The sequence below is a fragment of the Heloderma suspectum genome, chromosome 2 (assembly GCF_057233095.1).
Source record: "Heloderma suspectum isolate Gila_16-S chromosome 2, 16-S_ref, whole genome shotgun sequence".
Classification (NCBI taxonomy): Eukaryota; Metazoa; Chordata; class Lepidosauria; order Squamata; family Helodermatidae; genus Heloderma; species Heloderma suspectum.
Genome location: NC_139459.1, coordinates 366,448,349 through 366,464,448, shown reverse-complemented (window position 1 = coordinate 366,464,448; position 16,100 = coordinate 366,448,349). Strand labels below are relative to the sequence as shown.

Below are 16,100 nucleotides of genomic sequence, written 5' to 3'. Positions count from 1 at the left end.
TTCAGGAATTGAACTTCCTGAACGGTGGTGTCTAAGGGCAGAATCCTATGCTGCCCACCTGCGCGTGGAGCTGGCTGCCAATTCTGGTTCGCATGCGGCCAGTCCCAGCACTTCGGTTGCACAAGCGGCCCCTACCACTTGCGGACCAGCGATTTAGCGATTCCAGGGGTAAGTCCCAAAACAAGCGGAAATGCTCATTTCTGGAAGGGGGCTCAGTGACAATCTGGGGTCAGTGGATCTAAACCGCTGATCTCTCCCCTTCCAGAAATGTGAGTTTCTGCTCATTTCGGGTAGACCTCGGAAGCACTAAATCGCTGGTAGTGGCCATTTGAGGAACAGAATTGGTTGCATGCACAAGGGCAACATTGGGTTCTGCCCCTGGTCGTGTAGAAATTAGAAAATGCAGCATACCAGCAGTCAACTGATTTTTTTCTTCTTCCTCTCATATTGTGGTTGAACTGGTAGCCATCCAGTTGTATTGGTGGACACATCCTGTCAGCAGCCAGTTTTCTGGAGCAAAGTGCTCCTATACTTTTTAAGCTGCATTGGCTCCTGGTATGTTTCCATGCCAAATTCAGAATGCTGGTCTCGATCTTTGAAGCAGTTACCAGCCTCAACCAACATCACGTGAAGGACCACATGACTCCCTGTGATTACGCCCTGCTTAAGATTTGTAGGGAGGGTTCTGCTTCACATTCTGCCACAGTCTGAGGTTAGCTTCATTGGTACAGAGGACAGGACCATCTCTGTGTTGGCAACAAAGCTTTGAAACTGTCTCCTGGGGAGGTGTGCCTGGCCTCCTCTCGTTCCACCTTCTGAGAAATGGTGAAGAAAATCCTTCTTCACTAGGCTTTTAATGAGAATTGAAATTGCTGTTTTATCCCCCTGAATCTGTACATTTCCTCTCTTTACACACATTCGTGCTGTTTTGTACATTATTATTTTATTTTGTAATTTTTAATGTGGTATGGCTAATTTATGTTGTACTGCCAACTAACTTGCCACTTAGCAGGAAAAGAGCAGGGAAATAAAATAACATACCTTTAGGTAGGGACGTTGGCAAAATCACAATATAATCTGTGAGCCAGCTCCTTCTGGGTCATGCGGATTCTGCAGACTTCCTGACCATTCTTTTACTTTGGGGGGAGATTTGCATCAATGCTCTTTAGCACTAGTGCATTAATGCACATTAGTGCTAATGCGCATTAGTAGTAATGTGCATTTGCACAAATGGAAGATAACTCTCCTCGAAAGCAATCCAGTTCCATCAGTGATTTAATTCCAATGGAATTAAAAACACCTGACAAACACAGATGGAAAGGATCTAACAAAATCTGTCCATCCCTACTTGTACTGGATTACCTGCAGGTGGATGTGAGCTGTAATTAGCTGGTGGGCATGCCTCCAAAAACCATGAAGATCCATTAGATCTCAGGGGTAGGTTTTTATATTGTTATGATTACATGGTGGGGCTTGAGTGCAGAAATCATGAGGACCCTGCTTCTGATCAAAGCTTGCCCAGCATGGTGTGGCACACCATGCTGGATCTATGCTGATTTTTATGGTGCGCTCCGCAGATGTGTGACTTAACATTTGATTTTTGGTGTTCCATGTAAAAACTATTAAGATGACTCATGAGGAGCCATTCCTCATAGACCTTTGTTGTTCCATGGGAACACTTTGCTCCAATGGATACATGCTTTTTAGAGGCCAGTGAGTGTAGAAGGATGAGATCTGATTTGATTATGGATCTGGAGAAAGAGGCCTGGTAAACATATCACAACAAGAATGGGTTGTGAGTGTGGCAGCCTGCTGGTGAACACTGCCTGATCGCAATGTGAGGCTGTGAGTGGGAGCACTGAAACAACCCAGGGATGTTCTGGCCCCTTGCTAGTTTGTTGTGACATGAAACCAAGAACTCTTGTTTGTCTATTCACGATCAACCCAGAGAAATAAGCCATGGTTTGGATTGTGGGTTTTTCTCTGGCTTGTTCAGGAAGAGACAAGCCAGACTTGCTTGTTTGCACATCACAGCAAACAACCCAAGGACGAAACATTCCTGGATGATTTAGCTGCTCTCACTGACAGCAGGGCCCCATCTACATGGTACTGCTTTCACCCCCTGCCCAGTTGCAACTGTGCATTGCAGCTCCGAATTAGCTTCTGTTGCGCTACACTTGCGATTTACTGCACACTTCCCTAACACGCTCTGCCGTGCTCTTCTTTTGCCATTATACTTTAATGCACAGCTGTGCAGTCCAGTGAGCATGGGAGTGCGACACTGTAGTGCCTGTTTTGTATTTTATGGGTTCTGTTGTGTCTGTCCGTCCCGCATAAGGTAAAAAGTGGGTGTTCTGTGCTCCTTCATTTCCATGCCATTTGTTTGCCAGTTCCCCAGCCTGAGACTCTCACAATGGTTTGCACTCACAAGCATGAGCGGTATGTGCCTACCTGTTGTTCTGAAATGGAGGTCAGAGTGAAGTTGGTCCTCCCCCAATCCCCCCCCCCCGGCCCTTGGGCACCGAGTCTGAAAGTAACCATTGCGAAGATACGAAGCTGCAAAAATGTGCGGAAGTGTGATTAAATACATGAAAGCGCCTCTCTGTGCCTCTGTAACTGCGCAGCTGCAAAGGGACGGGGGGAATAAAGGGGCATCACAGAGCAACGCAAGCACTACGCACGCCTGCAACATGCCCACCGCAAAATGCGCAGTCAGTTTGGGGAAGGGACAGACGGCTCGCAACCACGGGGAAACCCGCAACAAACCAAAAACATCACAGCAAAACACCTCTTTGGAAATCCACATTTTCCAGGAGAACCACAGATGGCTGCGAAGAGGCGACTGCATCGTATGTTAATAAGAAATAAATAAAGGGGGAGGGGAAAATAAACTGGATCAGGTAGGCACTGGATCACAAGAGAGACAGGCAGGGAGCAGCCTGGGTGACTCCATCCCCTGCTCACCTCCCAGGGCCTAAATGAACCTCTCTCCTTCTGTTTCCTTCTGGCAGAGCTAAGGACATACGGAGAGCTCTGTTGGATAGGAGCAACTTCCTATTCCTCACAGTGGGCAACCAGATGCCTCTTGGGAAACCCATGAGCAGGACAGGAGGGCCATAGCTGTTTCTTGCTCTTGTTTCCCCAGCAACTGGTTTTCACAGCAAGCAGGTTTCAATCCTGCAATATAATGCCCAGCCAGCTCACTTTACGTTATCATCGAGAAGGAACATTTTCTTTTTTCATGCAGGGTCTGGTGACATTTGAGGAGTCATTTGTGTGTGCTTCACTGAGGAAGAGTGGGCAGTCCTGGATCCTGACCAGAGAGCCCTGCACTGGCAAACCATGGAGGAGAACTGTGGCCTCTCTCGGTAAGACTCCCTGTTTCCTGCCTAATGAGACTGTTGAGTTCTAAATGCAATAAAGCTGAGGAAGATATTATCATTTTTTGGTCTTTTGAGGCTGCCTTTCAGGACATGGCTCTCAGAGGCTGATGTAAAAAAAAGAAAAGAAACATGAATATATTTTAAAATCATCAAATGAGTAAACACTATTTTAGGGCAGCAGTTTAAAGACACAGGCCTCAAAGATACTCCAGATACTTTCACAAGACACATTAAGGCAGCTCAGAGACTCAAAATCCAGCAGCAGCAAAACACTGATTAGGGAAAGGCAGCCCAGACCAGGTATGTTTTCCAGACATAGTTGAAGGCACGATCCATGGGGATTGCGTATTTGAGCACCTTTGGATCACTTCTTCCAATCTACCAGGATATGTCTATTTTTATTTACTAAAAGATTTCTATTATGCCTTAGCATAAACAGCAATCCACACAGGAGCTAATACTGGTGAGACATCAATACACAATGTAAGAAAACCACAACAGAATCAAAACGCAAATTAGCATTCAGTCATCAGAGCATTAGGAAAGGTTAGGAACAAATTCAAAAACAGAACTGACCCATCATGGGATCCCAGAAGCCTGACACATCTGCTGTCCCGAAGTCATAGAGGGAGGTTTTTAGGGAGGCAGCAGCACTCAATCAACTGCATTGTACCATGCCCACACTCAGTTAATGGCAATCAGAAGACTCAGTTAAACACATGGGAAGAACTGCATCTCATTTCAGTCTTTTCACTTCTTCCTTTTATCAAAATCAGTAATTGAAATGCTCCATTATTTGAGGTTTTACTGCTAACTCAGCCTTTTACCGATTTCATGTCTTAATTCCAGAAGTTGACAGATGAAAATGGAGAATAAGAGAGCACTGTGTGGGATGTTACCGAAAAAAGACAGCTGCCAAATATCAAACAGGGGAGAAGGAAAACTGAGGCTAATCAGAATAGGAGGAATTATTCCTTTGTTGTGCAGGGCAATGGATACCATGATATCACAATCACAGAAGGAATGCATAAAAGACAGGAAAAGAATAGGTGCCGTATGTGCAGGAAAGATTTCAATTCTGAATCATACAATACAGCTCCTTCCAAAATGAATACGTTGAAGAAACCACATACATGTCTGGAGTGTGGAAAAGGCTTTAGAAAGAAGAGACAGCTCACTTCTCATCAAAGAACTCACACAGGGGAGAAACCATATCAGTGTTTGGAGTGTGGAAAGAGCTTCAGTCAGAAGAACCATCTAATGTCACATCAAAGAATTCACACAGGAGGGGAAACCATATTTGTCTGGAGTGCAAAAAGAGCTTCAGACATAAAACAACTCTCACTTCTCATAAAAAAACTCACACAGGGGAGAAACCATATCATTGTTCAGAGCGTGGAAAGACCTTCAGCCAGAAGAGATATCTCACTTCTCATCAAAGATCTCATACAGGGAGAAAACTATATCCTTGTTTGAGTGTGGAAGGAACATCAGTCATAAGCAAACTCTGACTTTTCATCAAAGAGCTGAAACAGGAGAGAAACAGTATAAATGCTTGGAGTGTGGAAAGAGCTTCAGTCATAAGACAACACTTCTTATCAAAGCACAGCAAGGAAATTATATAAATGTTTGGATTATAAAAAGACTTCACAAAAGGGAAAAATTGTATAAATGGAATCTAGTCAATTCTAGGTGCAAAGCCTATTCCTTTAGTTATGAAATGTGATTTCACAAGGTGAGACAATACTACATGTTAGTACATGACAGCTACTGATGTGGGGGTCAAGCAGGCAGGGGCCAACTCTCAGGAAGATTCCTCTAGCAACACAGAAAGGCTGAGATGCTTCATAAGGCATTCCCAAGCTTCCTTTTTCGCTTTGTTGAAATAGGACATTGTTGGCACTTTTTGTTGTCGTGAATAAATTGTATCAATAGTCTCTGCCATTTATTTAAATAATGTTCTGACATGTTTTGGGAGAGTCTGAAATAGGGAATTAAGCTTTGGCAAGACTGACATCTTCACGGATGCAATTCCACCCAGCCAGGACAGGTGAAGCTTTGTCCATTTTCAGAATAGATCCCCTGTTTGCCTGAAAAGGGGTTTGTAATTCAGCTTAATGCAGAGCTTGGACTGGTGTGCCCTGGGCTTCTGAGGAGGACTTCTTCAGTGGGGGCATGACATCGGGGGCGGGGGGGAGATGACAACAGCCTTATAGTTTCAGCAATGTGCTTGATTTTAATGAAGCCACATTGGTCTCTATGAATGTGGTTTGGGGCCAAATAATTTAACTTTTTTGTCAGAATGCTTGTGAAAATTTTATAATCTTGATTAAGCATTGTAACTGAGAAGGAAGAGTCTGGGTCATTTAGGTCTTTCCCAGGTTTTGGAATGAAACCTATTTTTGATGTTTGCCAGAAGCCAGAGATGGGATTATTCTCTAAAACTTGGTAAACAGAGACAACATATGTGGAATTAATTGCTCTTCAAATACCTTATAGAACTTCCCAGTAAATCCATCAGTTCCTGTCGTTTTGTTGTTTTTTATATTTCTTAATGGTTTTGTGTATTTCTTCAGATGTTATTTTCTAATTTAATGTCTGCTGGTACCCTGCACTGAATTTCTTAATTTCTCTTGTTTATAAATATAGTTAAATTTGGCCTATATCTGGTGAGTAGGTGGAATAAATTTCTTTTAGAAAGGCTTGGACAATTTCTTGTATTTTAGATATCTTATATCCTTTTTCACCTTTCTTGTCTTTTCAGTCATTATTTTTCTCTTCTGTGTTTGTTTCTTACATATGGAATTGGTAATAGTTTTGAATTTTGAATTTTTTTTTTGCTTTTCTTTATTGATATATATATTTGCTAACGTTTTTGCTTCAAATTCCATCCTCACTAAAGTTTGAATTCTGTTGTCTAACTTCATATTCTGTGAACGTTCCTGTGAGCACCTTTTACTGGGAAAAAGGCACTGGCCTACAATTGCGGTGTAATATCCCTAATTAGGCAACCCATTCTTTCTCAAAATCAAGATGATCCCCACCCCCATACTGCCAAAGTAAACCTATTCTTAGTGCCTCTTACAATTCTATGAAATGGGTTTATTATTTTCAACAAGTATTTTAATATTTCTCATTACTGGCAACATCACAAATCACATTGATGCTAAAAATTAAAGCTACAAGCACCACACCCCAAGTCAATAGCAGCAGTACCACTCTCAGCCCTCCTGCATCAGAGGAGACCCCCCTTTCCCATCCTCCACTGTTTAACTCATCCCACCAGTGACAGATGTAACCAAGAAACAGGCCTGGGTCAACACATACAAGAGGATTCCTCTAGGAATGCAAAAGGCTCAGATGCTTCAAAAGGCAATACAGGACCAGGACAATGTGAGGCATCTTTGCTGGTCCCAGGCACTCCATCTTCCCCATCTAGATTTGGGCCTGAGCATCCGAGGAAAAGGATGGGTGCATGGAAGGTACATTGTTGTTGTTGTTGTTGTTCAGTCGTTCAGTCGTGTCCGACTCTTCGTGACCCCATGGACCATAGCACGCCAGGCCTTCCTGTCCTGCGCTCTCTCCCGGAGCGTGCTCAAGTTCATATTCATTGCATCCATGATGCTATCTAGCCATCTCATCCTCTGCCGTCCCCTTCTCCTTTTGCCTTCAGTCTTTCCCAGCATCAGGGTCTTTTCCAGGGAGTTTTCTCTTCGCATTAGGTGGCCAAAATATTGGAGCTTCAGCTTCATTATCTGTCCTTCCAATGAGCACTCAGGGTTGATTTCCTTTAGGATGGACTGATTTGACCTCCTTGCAGTCCAGGGAACTCGTAAGAGTCTTCTCCAGCACCACAGTTCGAAAGCAAGGTACATTGTAAGCAAGCACAATTTGTGACATTGCACAAAATCATCACTGCTCACAGGGCATATCAGTTAAGGCATCAGCCGCAGCTTCCGATTTACTGGTTCCATGCCTTAAAAAACAAGGTTTCTCCACATTCCTGCTTTATCAGAGGTACACTGTTTAACATCAAATGAAAGGGCTTTCTCAGCCGTGTCACCCCAGTTATGGAATGCCCTTCCTGAAACAAGTTCACCTGGTGCCTACATTGTAATCTTTTCGGTATTGGGTCAGAATGCTCTTCATTCAGATGTTTTAACTTGTTATTTTTTCAGTTGATATGGGGTGCAATCCTATGTATGTTTCAACAGAAGTAAGTCCTACACCTCCCAGCACCCTCCATCTAGCCATGCTAGGAGTTGTAGGACTTGTTTGTCCAAACGTGCATAGGACAGCAACATTTGGGATTTGTATTTGTTTTATTATTGATGTACTTGTAATCTTATACAACTGATATTACGCTGCTCAGAAATCCTAAAAAGTGTACATACATGTTTTAAAGTAAGCACATTTGTTATTCTTGCCTGCAGCCTGATACCAAGAAATAATGTGTGAGTGGATGTTTCGTGAGAAAAGCTGGTTGCTGGTGGTGAGAACTTTTAAAGGTAAGGGCCAGGTGTGTGATGATCTCTTTTCAAATAACATAGAAGAAAATTCTGTGACCTCTAAATAATCAGCATTTCTCCCAGTGCGGTGTATTTTGCAGAATTTATTCTGGCTTTGGAAGTCACGTGCAGGAAGCAAGAGCTCTATAACCCCCAAAGAGCTCTTTGCCTTCAGACTACTCAAACGGGCAGTTTCTCAGACTCCTGGGCTGACCTGTTGAAGCTGCTGAGACCTTTCAAACCTTATGGCGAGAACAGTGTTTTACAGCCAGAAACGAAACACCCGCTGGCTGAACAGATTCATCCAGCAAGGAGAGGAGATGTGCAGAACAGCAAAGCGAAATCGCTGCCAGCAGCACCCTGGGGAAGCCAGAAGCCAATGTGGCGCAACGCGAGATGTTTCCCTGGCCCTGCCTGGAGAGATGCAGGAAAGGATCTCACTGCTTGGTCTTCTAAGGGTTAAAGGGGCTGAACGGGTTTCCTAGAGAGTCGGGATTTGGGGAGGAATGGAGGGGTCGCGCTGTCCACAGGAAATGCACTTGCCCCCCAAAGGCCCTTCCTGTCTCGCCTTCCTCCAGAGGACTTTGAGCCTCCCATGTCCCTCCCCTACAGCCCCTCGGAGCCCCCTGGGTGGGATCAGGTGAGAGACCTTGTGCATTGGGGTGAAGGGGGTCCCTAGGCTGCAGGGGAGGGGTGTGACATGGGGGGCAGGGAGGAAGGAGGGGGCAGGGGAGATGCCCAACTTCAACCCCCAGAGTGTCAGAGGGGGATCTGGTTTCGCAATATGCAGGGGAGCTGGACATTGCACACATTGGGAGGTGACCTGTACCGCCGATCCACTGCGGATCTGCCCCCCACAGTTTCAAGGAACGTCTTTCGTTCTCGTATTAAAGCCATGAGACCCATTTGATGTAGGAAACAGAGGGCGGCGGCGGGTGAGTTAGAGGTGAACTGCAGCGCCGTGTCAATTTCTCAAACCGATTCACTGATTAAACTGCGCTGCATTCATTGAAACTTCCCCCGTTGAACTGGCCCTGCTCCCGCTCCTCCACGAATGTGGGTCCCCTGAAGCAATTCTGCATGTGGCCGAGACGCTCCCCTCGATCTCTGCTGGACTGGCCAGACGGACAAAAGCAAACAAAACGGGGCGGAGGGGGACGAGGCGCCCCCCCCCCCCCCATGAGGCAGCTGATCTGGGGAGCCCTGAAAAGGCAGTAGTTGTTTTATTTATTTCATTGAGGAATAAAGTAAAAGCCGGATGCATGAAATCAAGAATGGATTCTCATGATTTCATATGATTTTTTAAAGGGGAAACCCCCGAAACCACCATCTAATCATAGAGCACATCTGCCTCCACAGACTGAACCATAACAATCACGGATCCAGCACTCAAGTTGCTACCACAGTGCAAAAACGTCGATCGGAGGCGTGGATCCCCATGATGGTTACACAGGAAATCCTCCAAACCATCAAATCATAGGGCACATCTGCCTCTATGGAATGAATCATAAAAATCACAGATCTGGCATCCATAGGTGCCACCATGGCCCCAAACCACGGCTCCTCTGCATTTTGCCAGGGAAAAATCCCCCCCCCCAATCACCATGCAATCATAGAGCACATCTGCGTCCACAGACTGAACCATGAAAATCATGGATGCAGTGTTTTTTGATGCTGACACGGGGCAAACATGGATCCAATGGACGGATCTTCATGGATGCTCATTATTTTTGCAGGACACCCCCCCCTCCCCTGCAACCACAGTCATATCACACAGGACATCTGCCTCCATGGACTAAGCACAAAAATCACAGATCCAGCTCTTTTTCGCACTGCCATGGCACAAAAATATGGGTCCAAGGCATGGATCCTCATGAATTTTAGATGGGATCCATGTGAAGCCATGGTCAAATCATAGATCACATGGATGTCCATGCACTGAGCCAAATTACAGATCCTGTACTTCACCATTCCACCACAGCACAAAAGCATGGATTCAAGGTATGTATCCTCAGAAATGGACCTTAAAAATCATGGATCCTATAGTCACTTTTTTTAAACCCTGGATTTTTAGAAATGAGTGAGCATGGCACACTGCCTGATCTCTCCTGCTGTGAGTGAGAGCAACTAAATCATCCAGGAATGTTTCATCCTTGGGTTCCTGAACAAGCCAGAGAAATAACCTCAAACTAAACCATGGCTTATTTCTTTGGCTTGTTGGGGAAGAGACAAACCAGAGTTCCTGGTTTGCATGTCATGACAAACTAGCAAAGGGATTTGTGACCCTGTGATAATCATGTGAGGCCATGCTTTTGTGCTATGGAGGAGCCATGAAACAAAACATCCAAGATTTTTATGGTGAGGTTCACAGACGTAGATGTGATCTGTGATTTGATGGTGGTTTAGGGGGATCCCATGTAAAAATCGGGAACATCCATGAGGGTTTGTAACTCAGACCCACACTTTTCACCATAGTTACGCCATGAAGTTCTGGATCAGTTATTTTTATGGTTCAGTCCCTGGATATAGACATGATCTGTGATTTGATGGTGATTTCAGAGGTATCCCCATAAAAATTCAGGGGAATCATGAGTATCCATGCCTCAGATCCATGTTTTGTGCCATGGCAGCACCACAGATCAGTAGATCCATGATTTTTATAATGCAATCCATGGACACAGACATGAGCTGTGATTTGCTGGTTATTTTGGTCTTCTCTTACCCATAGGACAAAAAAATCCATAGGATCCATGCCCCAAATCTATGTTTTTTTGGGTTTTTTTTATTACATTTCTATACCACCCAATAGCCAAAGGTCTCTGGGCAGTTCACAACAATTATAACCACGGCATGCATCATTCATTTATTTATTTATTATTAAATTTATTAATCGCCCATCTGGCTGGTCACTCAGCCACTCTGGGCGATGTACAACATACAATAAAAACAGTTTAAAACAATAAAATTCTACAATAAAAACATTTTCTAAAATACCCTAACCCACCCCAAATGCCTGCCTGAACAACGTTTTTAATGCATGTTTAATCATAAAATACAATATACAATGTTTTTATGTCATGGTGGTTCCATGAAGCTACCATCACATAATTGCCACCGTGGGAGTGTGATTGTCATGGATTCATGTTCTTGCACCGCGCTTGCTCCATGAAGTACAGGATCCATAACTTTAATAGTCTGTGGCCATGGATGTAATCTGTGATTTAATAGTGCATTTGTGGGACACTCTGTTAAAATCCAAAGGACACATAAGGATCTGTGTCTTGAATCCATGGGGCTTTTTTTCCATCCTAGCTCGCATAAATGGTTCACACAATCATGTGAAGCAGCAGATCTGGGATGCTTAGTGTGCATACTTGGACAAAGAAGAGTTCTGTGCTTTGATGAGGGGCTTTGGGGTGGGGTGGGGAGAGAGAATCCAATGTAAAAATTCAGTGGATCCATGTTGAATTGTGCCTCGTATCCGTGAAGCCACAAATCTATGATTTTTATGGTCCATTCCCTAGGCATGGATGTGTTCTGTGATTTGACTAGTTTTTGGGATGTCCCTTGTAAAAATACTGATGATCCATGAGGATCCATGTTCCAGATGCATGCTTTTGTACCATGCTGGCTCCATGCAGTACTGGGTCTGTATTTTTTCTGTTTCAGTCTGTTGACACAGATGTTGTCTGTGATTTAATGGTGGTTATCATGGGATCCCTTGCAAAACTCCAGAGGATCTAAGATGATCTATGCCTCAAATCCATAATAATGTTTCATAATTGCGAGGATCCATTCCTTGGATCCATGTTTTGTGCTGTGGTGGCGCAGTGAATTAATAGATACATGGTTTTACTACTGCAGTCCCTGGCCACAGATGTGATTTGTGATTTGATCATGAGAATCCATGCCTTGGATCCATGTTTTTGCACCATGGCCGTGCCAAAGAGTGCCGGATCCATGTTTTTTTATTTTATGGAAGCAGATGTGCTGTATGATTTGATTGTGGTTTGGGGAATGCTCCCTGTAAAAGTCACGAGGATCCATGCCTCGGATCCATATTTTTGTGCTGTGGCAGGGCACACAAGTGCTGGACACATGTTTCTTATGGTTCAGTTCATGGCGGTAGATGTGCTCTGTGATTTGATTGTGGTCTGGGAGATTTGCTTTGTAAAAATCATATGAAATCAAGAGGTTCCGGGCTTTTTCATGCATCTGGCTTTTAAAAGGTGACCCCAACCAGTCGTGTCCGACTCTAGGGTGCGGTGCTCATCCCTGTTTCTAAGCCGAAGAGCCAGCGCTGTCCGAAGATGCTTCCATGGTCATGTGGCCGGTATGACTGAACACCGAGGTGCACGGAACGCTGTTACCTTTCCCGCCGAGGCGGTACCTATTTATCTACTTGCAATTTCTTGCTTTCGAACTGCTAGGTTGGCAGGAGCTGGGACTGAAGCTTACTCCATCATGCAGCACTCGGGTCTCGAACTGCTGACCTGCTGACCTTCCAGTCTGCAGTTCAGCGTCTTAAGCACTAAGCCACCGCGGCCCATCTGGCTTTTACCTTCTTCCTATTTTTATTCCATGGCGGCACCAATGAGTGCCGGACCTGAGATTTTTCTGGTTCAGTCCAAGTTGATTGTGGTTTGGGGGATTTCCCTGTAAAAATCATGAGGACCCGTGCAGATCCGTGCCTTGGATTCACTTTTGTCTGCTGTGACGGAGTCAACAAGTAGCAGTTCCATCATTTTCATGGTTCAGTCTGTGGAGGGAGATGTGCCGTGTGATGTGTTTGGTGGTTTGACAATTCTCAGTAGACTGATTAGCCTGTAATTAGTGGGGTCTGATCTTTCCCCTTTTTATATATTGGAATGATGGTTGCGAGGCCCCAATCCTCTGGTATACACGCTGACTGATCGATACAGCTAAATAAGACTGCTAGGACCGGGGCCCACCACTCCATGTTGGCCTTAAGCAACTTGGGTGGAATGGTGTCACTCCCGGGTGCTTTGCCCAATTAAAGCTTAGAAATAAGTCTGCTAATTTCAGAGGTGGAGACAGGAGGCCAGTCAGGTAGACTATCCATTTCAGTTTGTAATAGGGGGGCTCCGGATTGTCTTTTTGCATACAGATCGCTAAAATATAGTTCCCGGGTCTTGATTGGAATGTGGAAATCCATCCCACCTGGTTTACTATGCCAACCTCTGGAGACAATTCTCCAGAAGATGGCTGAGTCATGAGCCCTCGAAGCAGCAAAGAGTCTTCCAACTCCATGCCTGGTTCTTTTTCTCCCTAGTTAAGTTTTTATATCTCTTCTTTAGATTCAACCATCCAGGGGGTATAATTGGCAAATCCAATTTCCTGTATAGTCTATATTTATCTGCTAAGGATTTCTTCATGTCCACACCTTCGTGGTCAAACCAAGATTTGGACATGCAAAGAGGAACATGCTGCTTCACAGGGGTTTTATGGATCGAGTAATTTTGCAAGGATAAGGCCAATACTTGATACAAATCCAAAACATTTTGCAGGGATCTCGCAGTCAGCAAAGTATCCTGCAATCTGAGACAGCTTTCAGAGAGTAATAATGAAGATCATTTTTCCTCTGACTTGGTTGACCATCTTATACGTGAGGCTCTAATTTCAGCTTTTGAATAGAACAGGGCTTCAAGATCCGCATGGACATCCTGGTTCTCAGGGTTTAAGCGTACAATTAGAGGGAGGTGGTCACCCTCAGTGCGTGTACCCACCCTGCAACTGATCAGCAAATTTAGCAAATTGTAGGAAATGATAAAACAGTCAATTGTCGATGCTACAGAACCTGATAAAAATGTGAATTCACCTTTTCTATCCCCTTCGATGCCGCCATTCAGCAGTACTAAATCGAAGTCATTTATCATATGTAGGAGTCATTTATACAATTTTAATATTATTGATGATTTAATTATATTTTTAACTTTTGTGTATTTCTATTTATATGTTTTAACTGTACAAGTTTTTAATGTTGTAAAGCTGCCTTGAGTCCCAGTATTGGGGAAAAGGTGGGTTATAAATATAATAATAATAATAAATCAGTGGTGGATCTGTGGTTTTCATGGTTCTATCTGTGAAGAAAGATGTGCCCTGTGATTTGATGGTGATTTGGGGAATTTTCTATGTAAAAATCGTGAGGATCCACAAGGATCTGTGCTTCGGGTCCACGTTTTTATATTGTGGAGGCACTCATGAGTGGTGGATCCATGATTTTTTGGTTCAGTCCATGGAGGCAGATGTGCTCTGTGACTTGATTGTCATGGGGGGGGGGTGTTCCCTTTAAATATCATATGAAATCATGAGAATCCGAGCCTCGAATCCATGTTTTTTTGCCGTGGCGGCACCCACGAGTACTGGATCCATGATTTCTATGGCTCAAGTCTGTGGAGACAGATGCGTTCTATGATTGGAAGGTGGGTTTGGTGGTGTCCCCCTTAAAAATCATATCATATCATCAGGATCCGTTTTTTATTTCATGGATCTGACTTTTACCCTTTAACGGCTGAAGGAGAGAGGAGCTTTTGGAATTTTTCCTGAAGGCAGGAAAAGATCTTGGGCCAACTCTGTGACACATGGTGGCACAGAGAGGTATCTGGAGAGCAGTCCTTCCAAGAAGGAGGAAAAGGCTAATAATAAATAAATGGGGAAGGGAAAAAGGTAAAGAAAATGAAAAGGAGGAGTTAAAAATCCTGAACACATACAAAAAGCAAATCTCAACAGAGCACAAGCAGTGTGTCCCAGTTTCTGTGGGGCACAAAACTTTTGGTATCCTCAAAAGCAGGATGCTGCCCTCTGAGAAAATTTGTTCTGTTCCAGTAAGGCACTATGATAGTTAGGAATGGAGCCTCCATCCACTGAGGCAGTATACCTCACAAAATCGGGGAGAAATGTTATACGTCCTTATAACTATTTAATGTAAAATACAGTCTTTCTAAAGGAAAGGGAAATGTTTGTGTTCATCAGAATTTCTAGCCTCTATGCATAAATGAATTCTCTTGATTAATACAATGACCTTTAAAAATCAGCTGACTAATCAACAAAGATTTCTTTCCACAATTGACAACCTTAATTTAAAGTACTTTTAAGGACCTTTAAATGTAAGAGACTGTAAATGTAGTCTAAGAGAGGTTTAAGGCAAAGAGGGCAGCAGCAGAAGGTGTCATCAAGAGGGTGCGTGGCTGGGGGCTTGGATAAGGCCTCAAGGGAAGCTCAAGGGAGGGGATGTACTTTTAGAAGAAAGAATGCTCTGGAGATGGACAGTGTGGCAGGAGGGGAGAGGAACAGAGGTATAGCCTTGCCTTGTTAATGCCCTTGTATGTTTCAGCTGTCAAAGGGAAGGAAGTGGAGTAGGAAACATACAAGGAAATTGACAAGAGGAGACTTGTGTCAGGGTGGAAACTGAGCCGATAGAACCCCAGAGCAGTTCATTCTGAGGAGGATCAGCAATCCATGGGAGAGGAGCTAGCTCATCCCTCACAGGCACAACAGCTGGCAGAGATTCCTCCTGCCGGCATTCCTGAGATAGATAGTGATCCTAGCAGTGAGAAAGTGCGGGAGGGGGGCTTGCTAGATGCTTGACGCAGATGCAGGGAGCGACGAGCGATGGAGGGCGTAGAAAGGAGGCGTAGCGCCCATTTGGCGCACAAGCAATGGCCACGTCCCATGGACCCAAGGGAAAGAGGGAGGATCTCTCCCTAGCCCATAAATTCAGGGTCTTCAAGTGATTCTCCTTCAAATGGGGATCACCTGCCTACTCAGAGCATAGGCTACTCGCTGTTCATTGCTTAGTCGCTGGTGATTAGCATCTGAAAGAGTCATTAAGTTGTAAAAGGATTAAAGCCTTGAAAAGAATCCTTTTGTCTGTGTCTTGAGTTGACTGTTGGAGTGTACTGAAAGAGGCCTCTAGGGCGCTCCTGACAACTTGCATACAGGCTAATTTGTGCACCATTAACAGTGACAGGTCAGAAAAGTTCACCAAAAAGCAGGCTGGGACAAGATTGGCCACGTAGCAAGGTGATCCTCAGGGTTTTAGGTATTTAACTAACACTTGTCAGTGTCCTGCTTCCATCCAGCACTTCCCCGAGTTCCCAGCTGCTCCAGAAAAGGGTGATCTAGGTGACCTCCTCCCCTTTCGCGACTCCCATTCAGAGCAGTTACTCCAAATGCTGCGGTTACTGTG

General features: G+C 44.4%; 1 protein-coding gene across 1 annotated transcript in view; it reads left to right on the top strand.

The window, feature by feature from the left end:
* Nucleotides 1–16,100, top strand: part of LOC146355892 (uncharacterized) — a 56,288-nt gene that overhangs the window by 17,148 nt on the left and 23,040 nt on the right. The window contains 2 exon segments of the mRNA XM_084831145.1: nucleotides 4,506–4,674; nucleotides 4,677–4,861. Of these exon segments, the coding sequence (XP_084687271.1) occupies nucleotides 4,506–4,674; nucleotides 4,677–4,861 (354 nt within the window).